This window comes from Pimephales promelas, chromosome 9 (genome assembly GCF_988280905.1).
Source record: "Pimephales promelas chromosome 9, fPimPro1.hap1.1, whole genome shotgun sequence".
In the NCBI taxonomy this organism is placed as follows: domain Eukaryota; kingdom Metazoa; phylum Chordata; class Actinopteri; order Cypriniformes; family Leuciscidae; genus Pimephales; species Pimephales promelas.
This window is the reverse complement of record NC_142777.1, coordinates 30,945,952-30,959,001: the sequence shown is the minus strand read 5'-3', so window position 1 is coordinate 30,959,001 and position 13,050 is coordinate 30,945,952. Positions and strand designations below refer to the sequence as shown.

Sequence of the window (13,050 nt, the reverse complement as noted above, 5' to 3'; positions counted from 1 at the left end):
TTAATAAAAACTTAGCTTTACTTTTACAAGTACAATATGTGCGAAAAGGAATAGCAACAGCAACTTGATTTATATAGCACAGTTAAAACAACAAGTTGACAACAAGTGCTTTACAATGTAAAACAATACAGAAAGAGAAAAAGATCTAATTTTTCCAAATTCGCTACCCAGATCATAATTTCTCTCACGTGTTACAGTAAGTAAATGTTTTTGTGAATTATTCTTTTAATGTCAAAATAATTGAGCTGCATACTAGACAGCATGTGTGAGCACTACAGGTGCGTTCTAGGTAGGCATCTCATTAGGGGTTGAGAGACTTGAGCATGATATGGACCATTATGGACACATGGACCCTTGTTTTGGAGAGCAGCACAACAGCTGCACAAAATCCTCCGCCATGATGGTGTGCTGCATCCCGTAGCTGCACAGCCGACACGAACGAAAGAATTAAAGCTTCAGTGAGACAAACAACTGACTTCAGGAGTTGGTATGCTATTGGAGGTAATTCTGAAAGATAATTTGCGAAGATTTGCTGCTCCGAATCCCAGTTTGGGCTTGTTTCCAAGTTAGCTGCTAGCTTTATAGCTAACGTTACAGTAGTTAGCTGTTACTCTTTGTTCATATAAAGGGAATGTCGTTTGATAAAAGTGTCATTATTTTAAAAAACAAATGTGCAAAGTATTTCCTAAATATCAGTTTATTTAACACATGTTAGAGAAATATAACTTAAATGTGTTGAACCAAGTATCCTGTGGCTAATGCTGATAGCAAACCAGGTTACCTGTGTGGTAAAATGTTTGTTTTTAAACTGAGGCATTGGATGGATGCTTATTGTTTTAAATGTGAGTGATAAACATAATGTTTCATGTTATGTCACTTTGTGGAGGCTGAGTTTTAAAATAATTAATGAGTTTTGTTTAAATGGGTTATTAAAATAGCCTCGAGCTAACAGTTAGTTGTTAACGTTAGTTAGCTTGCGCTCTTTGCTGCATGTCTTCTTTTTGTTTTCTTTGACATGCACGGAATTGTCTTACTTAATTATGACGATTAAATGTTATTAGACATGTTGCTAGTCTAATTAGTGTTGTAGCGTGTGTAACTTAAACTGGTGTGTTATGCTCTGTAACTTAAACTGGTGTGTTATGCTCTTATAATGAGCTAACTTAGTTGACAAGATGCTTTTGTTTGGACCGTTAGCGGTGTCATTTAGCTGCATGTTTATTTATTATTTTTAGTTTACCTAAACAAAGGTAAGAAGCAAATTTGTCTAAAATGGACTGTGAGCTGTCTAATTTCTTACGTTGCTGTCATATGATGCTGTCTAGATTGATTTTTATAATTGAGATAAGACCAAACATTTTGTTTGGCTCAAAACTTTACGATCTACCAAAGTCGTTATCTAATCTAATTTCATACAGCCTTTAAAGTCTAATTATATTTACAGACAAATTGTGTGCATATATATATAAAAAAACAGGCATTAAAATGGCATATTTATTTCTTGTTATATAAATCTGTTTGTGTATTTGTCCCACACAGTGCTCTAGGGATGCCCAAGGAGAAATATGACCCGCTTGATTCCAGGCGGATGTACACTATCATGTCCTGTGAGGAGGCAAATAGTGGGAAAAAATCCATTTGGGATGGGCTTGAAATAACTGGTAAGTGTCTTGAATTAAATCCTCTGATTAATTATTTACAGAGACGTTCCTGACCTCCCTGGGGCCCTAAGCAAAATTCTGTTAAAAGGTGTGTTCACCTAAAAATAAAAATTATGTCATTAAAGACTCACCCTTGTGTCGTACCTCTAGTTTAAGATATTTTAGATTTAGTTTGAGTGTTTTCTGTCCCTCCATTGAAAATGTATGTACGGTATACTGTCCTTGTCAAGAAAGGAAATAAAGACATCGTCAAAGTAGTCCATGTAATATCAGTGGGTTAGTTACAATGTTTAGAAGCATCAAAAATACATTTTGGTCCAAAAATAACAAAAACTATGACTTTATTCAGCATTGTATTCTCTTCCGGTTCTTTTGTCAAGACGTGTTCAGTGACGCTGCTGGCATTAAGAGGATGCTGACTTGTTATCAGTGCAGCGGCACTGGTCGGGAGATATGAAAAAAAAAAAAATAGTTGCTAACAACTTCAAGTTTTGATCCAAAAATCACAAAAGTGGTCCCATTAGATTTAGGGTGTCATGCTAAATCGACTGATATCCAATTTGTCTATATCGACCATTTTAGGCATCTGCCATTTTGAATTTTATACCAAAATGATGTATTTTAAGAACGCATTAACGTATCGTCATCAATACGTTGCCCTGAATGAACCTAAGAAGTTTCAAACCAACGCCACTTAGTGGTAAAATTAAATTTTCAAATGTTTATAACTCTCTAAGTGTGGTTGACCTATTTTCACTGAAGTCATCTCATTAGGGTTCCTGAATCCTTCCCGAGTCCAACGATACCGAACATGATAGGTTTCCCCTTACAGTTTGTGTAATGTTGTGATTTAGCGCTTAAAAAACATTTGCTAATATCTTCAAAACCAATCTAGACAAAACCTCTGTCAGAAGTTTGGAAACATAGGTTGTTGGCTGTATGCTAATTCCCAAATGTCAAAATACTAAAATATTAATAGTAAGTGGGATGAACTGCATACAAAGTCAGGTGTGGGTATTTTTTTTTTTTTTCATGTGTTTATAATTTCAAAACAAAATGAAAGATTTTCACCAAATTTGACTCGCACGTGTATGGGCACAGTCTGAGGAAAAAATTGTGGGATTGTGCCTCTTGTCGGCACAATATTAGATCAAAACATGAAATTACCATTCACTTCAATACAGTATTGTGATATAACATTTTACACTTAATGAACACATTAGTTGCCTGGCATGCCAGACCTACATCAAGATGTTAGGTCTGGGAACTCATCATTGATAGGGTTCAATCCGAAGGGTGGGATAAACGGTTGTTATACAGCACCAGAACATGCTGACTAAAAGTTACGGATTTCGTGAAGAGAGACCATTTTTGTATACTGCATCATTAAAGTTTAGGCATGCTGCCAAAACGACTATTGAGGCTTTATCTCAACAATACCTTGACATATTGACAGGGACGTGCACAGGAATTTTGAGGGGCAGTTGCTCTGACCTGAAAAAAGGGCACCCCCCCCCCCCCCCTCCCTCACGGGCTATATGAAGGAATATATTCAGTTGAATTTGTCACCTTCCAAATTGCCTTATCTGGCCGTGTTTATGTCCAAACGCAATGCCTCATCTTATGGTCTTATTATTTTTTTATAAAGATTGCAAAATGTCAGAGATGAGACAAATGAGCAAAAGAGTTCCTCATATTGTTGTTTATTGTTTTTTTTTTATTATTATTATTTATTTATTTATTTGAAAAGAAATAATCTGGATTGAATGGAAAAACTCGAAAAAATAAAAAACGCTTAGATTTCGGGAAAAAATACAATCCTTTTTTGCCAATCCTGACCTCCCCCTGGGGCCCTAAGCAAAATTCTGCTATGGGGCCCTCTACCTGATCTGTGATGCCGTGAGCCATGTAAACCATTTGCCATTGCCACTCAATACCGCCCAATAACAATCCTCCCTCCTTTAAACAAAACAGTCAAAGAATAAGTACAACAATATAGAACAGAATGAGGTTCAAACAAATAATATTTACTGAATAAAGCATTTTTATAGAATGTTAAGATAACAAGTGAATATTAACGTAAACATAAATAAGAAGAAAATAATAAAGTACAACCCTGAACTTTGGCTTTTGGGATTAATTTTGATTCACTCTACAGCCTGGGTATTTTTTGGAATCAGTAGCCTATGATTTTTATTTATTTATTTTTTTATGCATGTTGAAGCAAATCTTGATTTATTGTTATTTACTGAGGGATTTGCATTCATATTGACCAGAATGTCCAGCTAATCATCATTTTAAATTCAATATAGCCTATAAATCAATAGTCAATCAATGTCAAATTGCCAATACATTGGTTTCTATCTTGCATAATTTAGAGTTTTTAACTACACTGAGACTAGATAATCAGTGTCTTTATAATGTGTACTTTGATTGGGAGTGCCATCATTCACGTATTGTACAGTATTTCTGGTCTCCACATTTCTGCTTGAAAAATGCGAGTTTCATTTCGTGCACGCGCATATGAACGCAACACACGCGACGCGGTTATGTTTTCCGAGCTGTAGTAAACAAACACTGTTGTTGCACTTTGTCGTTTATAAAAAAAACCCGTAATAAATAATGGTATTTTACTCTCACTTTTGTCAGGCAAAAAGTGATGCAAGAGATGCACTGCCTACCCAGATAGGTTAGCAAGACCAAAAACCTTCAAACTTTGCTGACATCAAACTAGAGAGGAGAGAACACAAGTTTACCTGACTGCTGTTCCCGCAATTCACTCTCATGTTTTTCTTCTTCCTCTTTTCGTGACGAGAACGATAGTTTCGCTTCATTTTGTCATGGACTTCGTACACATTAATTAGCGCGCGACACGAGATGGAGGCGCGGCCTGAGTAATTTGCGGTGCCTAAAGGCCAATTTATACTTCTGCGTCGAGGGTACGCCGTAGTGTACGGCGTTGGCTACGCACGTAGGCGACGCCGTTGTGAGCATTTATACTTCTGCGTTCAGGTCTTGGTTGCTCTGCAGTACTGCTCCGAAACGCTAGTTGGCGGCGGAGAGTTTTAATGTTCCACTGTGTTTAGATTCCTCGCGGCTAGGTTACTACGAGTGAAAGAGAGCTGATCATGTTGGAATTGGAGCTTATTAAGGTGGAAAAACAGTTCACTTTAGTGAAATTACTAAAACTGAAAGGCAGAAATGAGAGAAGACTTCGGAGGAGATGAAACTTGTGGAAATCATAGACAGTGGTGGAAATGCGTGAGAAGGTACGTGCGGAAATGCGTAGGAGGAAATGCGATGCTACCAAGCCGACCAATCACCGATCTTGCGGTCCGCGTCGTCGCGACTTGTAGTTACATTTTTGAGGAGGTGCGCGTCAGGCGACGGCGAAGGGTACGCGGTATGGGACGCGTCTGTGCGTATGCTACGCCGTACCTACTCCGCGCAGCCTACGCAGAAGTATAAATTGGCCTTTACCATACACACCGGTCGCGTGCAGTCTATGGTCGCGTGCGGCACTGCAGCCACGTAAACAGTTTGACTTTCCCTTTCAGTGCCCGAATGGAAGTGAATGAGGCTTTGCGATTTTTATATTATTTTTTTGTCTAGGCCTACGTGAAATTCTACATCCATTGTACGATTTTTTTTTTTCCTCGGAAGGGCAACCTGAGTCGAGAAGGGCATATGGGCAGTTGCCCGGGCAACCTGAGCAACCCCCCTGTGCACGTCCCCGCATATTGACACTTTGAAACTTTGTATGTGTCAGTCACCTTACTCTTGACCACACCACATCAATTTCGCAACTGCGCCACCTATTGGTTGATAGTGGTAATCCATTAAATCATATTTTTCATTACTGTTCATGATTTTTCAGCCATTTTGCCTTAAATCATATTTAAATGTATTTAATTGCTCTTTGTTGCAGTTGGTCTGACACTCCCGGCCATGTTGGCATGCATTATTGTCTTCTTGCACTTGGCACTGATAATTGTTGCTTGCAGTTATATTATTTATATCTGTTTCTGTCTCAGGTAATGTTCGGAGTCTCAGCTCGGGCCTTTGGTCACTCACACACCTCACTGCTTTACACCTCGGTGACAACTCCCTGTCACGTGTCCCACCTGAAATTGCCAAGCTGCACAACCTTGTGTTCTTGGACCTGTCGTCTAATAAAATCAGGAGCCTGCCAGCAGAGCTTGGCAGTATGGTGTCTCTCAGGTGAACTACTTGGAGCAAAAGCTGTGTTATTATCTCCTTGGATCATTTGTTTCATTTAACGTGTTTGCAATACAGAGGAATGAAAGGAAAAACATTCTTTTGACCGCACTTGATGAAACTAGATCGCTCCTAACACGGTTTCCACAGTCATGGGAATGCCAGGAAAGTTGAATGTCCGCAGTGAATTTGAGTTATAAGTTATTAAAAATATAGTTTATTTTAAATTTTAGTTATTTTATTAATTTTAACAAATTTGACCTTATTGGAAAGTGTTATAAATGATTGGTTGTGACGTATGACATAAAAGTCATGGAATACATTGGTCAATAGTTTTTATTCAGAACTTTTTATTGTTATTGTGTTTTTAATCGAGCATTAAGCGCACAGCTGATTAGTTTATTCGTCGTTAACCTTCTTTTTGTGTTTTTCAACAGGGAACTGCTTTTAAATAACAACCAGTTGCAGGCTCTGCCTTTTGAATTGGGGAAACTCTTTCAGTTACAAATACTGGGGTTGAAAGGTGAGTGTCATTGTTCTGGGGATTGCAACATCTTGAGATCATCACTTTGTAGTGAATGTTTTCTACTGACTGTTTGTATGTGTCTCTGTAGGCAATCCACTCACTCAAGAGATTATGAGCCTCTACCAAGAGCCAGATGGCACCCGGCGACTGCTGAACTATCTTTTGGACAATCTAGCTGGTGCTATTAAGCGCAGTAGGTGTCTCAGACAAAATAACTGTTTAAGATCTGTATTCATAGGAAGTACAAAACAGCAGCATTTATTATTGAATTGTTTTGTAAAAATGCTTTCAAAGATATAAACTAGTCTATCTATCAGTATGAGAGCAATTAGGCTGGTTTTTAAAAACTCAAGTAATATCAATGTCTGTCCTGATTCAATTTCAAATTCTGGTTCAGCTTCTGTTAATTTTTATTTTTTTTGCATAGCAGTTATTTTGTTTTAAGCCTGTTTAAATGCTGATACATAATTGATTTCTAAATTGAGATTCAACTGGAAAAATTAAAAAACATTGTCATAGCTTTTTAAATTTAAAAAAAAAAAAGTTTTATCTTTGCAGATTAAATTCAGATTATTGTCTTGAAATGCATATACTTTGCCTTCACAGTCCCAACAGAGCAACCTCCATCCAGATCCTGGATTGTGCTGCAGGAGCCTGAAAGGACGAGACCAACAGGTAGATGTTTCTTGAAAAACATAGAGACATAATTCGAAACCTGAAGACACTTTGCCTGATATTTTGCTCTCCTCTTTGCTTTACCAGCCCTGTTTACTGTAATGTGCTACAACGTGCTGTGTGATAAGTACGCCACACGTCAGCTTTATGGCTACTGCCCGTCCTGGGCCCTTAATTGGAGCTACAGGAAAAAGTCCATTATGCAGGAGATCCTCAGCTGCAATGCAGATATTATCAGCTTACAGGTATATAGAACTTATCCAAGCCCAGCATAAGCATATTCAAATAACGTAACTTGTGGTTCCTTTTTAGTTTTAGAGAACAATGTGCAGTAAACGACAGCAATGTCTCGGAACAGACAAAAATGCAGTATTTAAAAATTATCTTAAAGGTGTCAAATCAATTCATACTCCACATTCCATACCAGATAGGGCAGTATACCTCCAGAAAGTGAGTTGGTCTACTCTAGAGTAACAAACAAGAAACCGTATAGTCTCTATGCTCCGCCCCTACCTTCACAACAACCCTAGAGCCAACTCATAATAGAGGACATTTTGACTCCAGAGGAATGTTGGTTGATGTCAAGTGATTTTTAAATATGACCTTCAAGCTACTCCCCTTCACCTTTACCAGTGAATATGTTCATAACGAAAAACTTCAAATAATAGCCGAGTCCCAAACAGACGGCTGTCTCTTTTACACGCCTGCTGTGTAAATCTCCTGCTGTCTATTTTTATTGATTTATTTTTTAATACTTTTTAATTAACATAATCCACTGATAACATTCTGGTGTATTTGAGAATGCCTGTCCTAATAGATGAAGTGTTCTCCTTGTGTTTTGTTTCATTAAAGGTCTTTTTTTTATCCTAGTTATGCACAACAGGTCGTTGTTTGATAGTAGCACTGTTTGTCAGTCACTTAGTCTTCTGTTTCATGCACAGGAAGTGGAGACGGAACAGTATTATAACTACTTCCTTGTGGAGCTAAGTAAACAGGGATATGATGGATTCTTCAGCCCAAAATCCCGGGCCAGAACCATGTCTGAATCGGACAGGAAACATGTTGATGGATGTGCAATATTCTACAAGACTGAAAAGTGAGTAATGCAACACTCAAGTGTGGAGAAGTGTGTGTCTGACAGATTTGTTTCAATGTTGACATGAGTGAAAACATTAAACCAGATTATTTATTGATTGCTTTTAGGTTCAGCATGGTGCAGAAACACACAGTAGAGTTTAACCAGCTGGCTATGGCCAATTCAGAGGGCTCGGAGGCTATGCTTAATCGGGTCATGACCAAGGACAACATCGGGGTGGCCGCATTGCTAGAGCTAAAGAATGAGTTAATGGAGAGTGAGTTAATTCTCATGTGAGAATCTGCACGATAAAACCTTTTTCCCCCATTGTGATTATTTATGACAATTGAGCAACCTCTTTCCCACATAAATGGAATTTAAAAATAATAGTATTGCTTTTAAATGGTACTATAATACAGTAAAAACATTTTTTTAAGGACATTAAGTGTTGCACAAAATTGATTAAAAGTGACATTAAAGTTTTTTTTATTTATTTTTTATTAATGCTGTTCCTGAACTTTCTTTTCATCAAAGAATGCGCTTTCCAAAAAAAAAAAAAAAAAAAAAAACGCCACAAAATGGTTTTGAACATATTTCAAGTCAAATCATGTGTCACTGAAGACTGATAATTCAGCTTGGCCACTATAGGATTAAATTACATAACATTTCTATTAATTTTTTTTATCTTAAATTGTATCTTCACAATATTACAGTTCTTACAGTTTTTACAATTACAATTCACAAACAGCCTTTTCCCCTCCTTTCTACAGCTGGTAAGTCCATCCATGCTATGGAGAAACAGCTCCTACTAGTGGCTAATGCTCACATGCACTGGGACCCAGAATACTCTGATGTGAAGCTGGTGCAGACCATGATGTTCATGTCAGAGGTGAAGAATATCATAGACAAGGCCTCCCGCAGTCTAAAGCTCTCTTCTGTGTCTGGAGAAACCAACACCATCCCTTTAGTGCTGTGTGCTGACCTCAACTCACTTCCTGACTCGGGTAAGCCTTAAAGCCACAGTCTCATTTTCTCTTGTGGTGTTAAAAGTGTGTTTTTGAATCCTATATAAAGGATTGACTTATGTGAGTTTGACAAAGTTATGTACACGTGCTATAAAAAAGTTCTTGCTTTGTGTGACATGCTATTGGTTATCTTATGGCGCTTTTCCATTACCAGACTTGCCTCGACTCGGCTTGCTTTTCGCTTTGTAGAGAACTTTAATGAAAGATTTTGCAAAGAAACTTCCTTTTAGAAAGTACAAGCACTGAGGAATTATGCAAAATAAGACCACTAATGAAAAAGTAAATCAGATTGATTTTGGTTTCATGTGGTCCTTAAACCATCTGTTTAGTAGTTACCTCTGTAGACATATTTACACAGAGTTTCGGTTCTGATTGTAGGTGTTGTGGAGTACCTGAGCACAGGCGGGGTTGACTGCAAACACAAAGACTTCAAGGAGCTGCGCTACACCGACAGTCTGACCAAGTTCAACTGCAATGGCAAGATCAGCACATCTAGCGAAAGGATCACGCATGGTTTCAAGTTGAAGAGTGCCTATGAGAATGGGCTCATGCCTTACACCAATTACACTTTTGACTTCAAGGTAAGTACAGCGAGCTAAATAAAGTGACCGCAATTGTTCGGAGTTATGTCAAAAGTATAAACCCTAATATGATTTTTACTATGAATTTATGTATTGATACAACCTTTTCTTTTTAAAATGTCATTAGCACCCATTTCTATATCTGAAACTCTAGGTCCAAAATCTCTCTCTTCAAACAGGGATGTATTGATATCGACCATGCATGTCAAGTTAACAAAATGAAACGCTTGTCATGTTGTGCCATTTCTTACTCTGCCATGTGTGGTAACATGACAGAGTAACAGCAGAAAGCATGAAAACAGCTTGTTGTGTGCTTCAACAGTGTGTGCTCACAACTCCCTTTTTTAAACCCAATTTAGGGTGTCATTGATTACATCTTCTACTCGAGGCCAGAACTAAACTTGCTGGGTGTCCTCGGGCCTTTGGACACAAACTGGCTCTTGGATAACAATATCAGTGGTTGCCCACACCCTCATATCCCCTCAGATCACTTCTCCCTGTTTGCACAACTGGAGTTGGTCCTGCCTTACCCTCCCCCTCTTAATGGGATCCACTTACCTGGACACAGGTAGTGAGCCCTCTCGGCCACTGGTGGCGCTGCAGAGTCCCAACTCGTATGCTTTTTGAAAACGATAAAACCTCTAAGCTATTTCTTTTTTATATATATGTATATATATGTGTGTGTGTGTGTTTGTGTATACATATATATTTTTTTTCTCTTGTACCTTTATTCATTTTTAGGGTCCAACATGTTTCAATTTTTCTGGGAGTTTTTTTTTTTTTACTTGTTAAGCTATATATATATTTTTATTTTTTTGAATCATAGGCTGATATATTATCATCATTTTTTTAAATTGTTGAATATAGCTTGTGTGCATGCAATGTATCAATTGTAAGATGCAGCTAAGTCTTGGTCGCACACTCAAAGGGATGTTTTAGTTTCTTTTACGATCAGATATAAATACTATGACCAGCCATTAGTGTAATTCTGCAAAATAAGCATTAACCAACATCTTCATGAATTCAGCCTCAATGTAAACGCTTTTTTTTTTGTCGACATTCCACTGAACTGAGACATTGCTAACAGTTGAATTTAATTTCAGACATGCTTACATAATTCTCCTTTGGATGAGTGACCAATGTTTTGTGCAGACCAAACTTAGTAAGTAAAATTTGTCCCCAATCGGGAAAGACAATGGAACCACAAAAGCTTTTCCACTTGCGCGGTGCTGAAATTTGCTGTACATCGGTGCATCTGATGTTTTAATCTTCCATCAATGGTGCAATATTCAGAACGCGCTATACGTTCTAAGCAAGTGCACTGTTACGGAATGTTTTTACACGCTTGTGTAATGTAAAAAAAAGCACTTATTTGTCTTTCTCTCTCCCTCAAATGGGAGTTGGAATGGTTTGAGCTTAATATGTAAACCAAATTGTTTTAGATGTGTCGAATCAGCTGCACCGCTTTTTGCGCACTATTGTTTTAACCAGTCATATGGGGGCAGGCTCTTTGTTTCTTTGTACGACAGGCTATGTGAATAATATAAACTGCGCTTGATATCACTGTGGTCATAAACGGGAGGTTTTTATTAGAAAGGGAGGTTTTATATAGGGAGTCTTTTAACCAGCGATTTGTCACTATATTAGGTTGAAAAGGATTTCCCATTCCTTTTTATCCTCTCATTACACACATCTTCGCAAGATCTGTAGCACTGTTCTTGAGGCTAGTAATGTTCCGACCTAGCCGTTACCACCCCCCATATTGTATCAGAGGGGTTCTCCCAGGTCTTTGTACAAAATGTAATTGAATATATTAACAGAAAAATTTAGGCTTGACTTGATTGTATATGAGCCACATTCACACTTTTTTTTTTAGTTTTATTAAATGTTTTTTTTTTGTACTAAGAATAAATTCTGATCCAAATTCAGAAAATAAGATTGTGTTGTAAGCTACATTTTTATAAACAATAATCAAAAACTTACCAGCTTGTATAAAAGACAGAGGTTGTTCCTGGTTCTCACTGCCATACTTTTGCGCTCATTTTGCACTTTCTTTTTTTACTATAGTTATTTATTTTCTTTTGTAACTTTCAGAGTACATGCTTTTTTGTCTATCCAATCAATCATCTCAAACTATTTTTTCAGTGTCTTGTTGCTGTATATGTAAAGGGAGGGGAGTCCTGAAGCTCCGTAACATGCCATCTGTCTATGTGAAATCGAGTCAGTAACACTTCTGCCTTTCCTTTATATATTGCAACCATGCTACTGTTTTGCACACTCTTCAGAGAGCAACTCCACCTCTCTTGGAAAAGAAAACTTTACTGTTGTTGTGGTGGAAATTTTGTCGTTTATTTTTCGGATTGCATTATGCTATCAGTGCATCTTCATCTTCTTGAGGTCTCAAGAAATCATGTATAGGACATTTGTTTTTGCTTCAAGAATGTTTTAGCACTTTGGCATTTCTGAACTCATGATTATTTTGTTTGCTACACAGATTTTAAAGTCAAGATAAATGTACATTTTCATATTTACATCTGCCTAGACTCATTTTTAAATGGCCATAATTTTTCCTGTTTCGTGCCAGCTTCCTCTGAAGCCAATTGTAAAAAGTTAGATTATCCTCTTATGGTACTTCACGTGGCATTTTTAATTTTGAAACTATCTTCCTAACCTAGTTCTGAGCCTTTGGACCAAATTATCATCTCTAAGAATTGTGAAGGATGTCTGGCAGTGGTCTGATTGTGGTTAGATCCTTAGCACTTAAAGGAGTAGTTCACTTTTTAAAAAACTTTTGCTGATGATTTACTCACCCCCATGTCATCAAAGATATCCATGTCTTTCTTTCTTCAGTCGAAAAGAAATTAAGGTTTTTGATGGAAACATTCCAGGATTTTTCTCCATATAATGGACTTTACTCGTAACCAAACAGTTCAAGGTCCAAAAGACAGTTTCAGTGCAAACTGCAAACTGTTGAAAGGGCTTTAAATGATTCCAGACGATGTATAACGATCAAGCGACACGATCGCTCATTTAATAAATAAATAACAAAGGTTAAGCTCAAATGGTCGCCTTGCTCTGTTCTGTGATGCCCGTGAGACTCGTTTGAACTCAAAATTAACATGTCTTTTTTTCCGAGTCATTTGGTTCATTCAACGAACGAAAAGATTTGGAAAAGGATTCAAACAGAAAAGAGCAAGGCGAGCATTTGAGCTTTTTTTTAATGACAGATCGTTTCGCTTGATAAGACCGTTATTCATCGTCTGAAATCATTTAAAGCCCTTTGAACAGT

The 13,050-nt window shown here is 37.5% G+C and overlaps 1 protein-coding gene across 1 annotated transcript; it reads left to right on the top strand.

Moving 5' to 3' along the window:
* Positions 1-233: 233 nt before the first annotated feature.
* On the top strand, positions 234-11,991 carry cnot6b (CCR4-NOT transcription complex, subunit 6b). The gene is made up of 12 exons (XM_039649180.2): positions 234-501; positions 1,540-1,661; positions 5,696-5,882; positions 6,317-6,402; positions 6,494-6,598; positions 7,012-7,080; positions 7,168-7,325; positions 8,022-8,176; positions 8,284-8,432; positions 8,926-9,159; positions 9,559-9,761; positions 10,121-11,991. Exons 2-12 carry the CDS (start codon positions 1,550-1,552, stop codon positions 10,331-10,333), a joined length of 1,671 nt encoding a protein of 556 aa, XP_039505114.2. The 5' UTR covers positions 234-501; positions 1,540-1,549; the 3' UTR covers positions 10,334-11,991.
* The last annotated feature ends 1,059 nt before the right edge of the window (positions 11,992-13,050 follow it).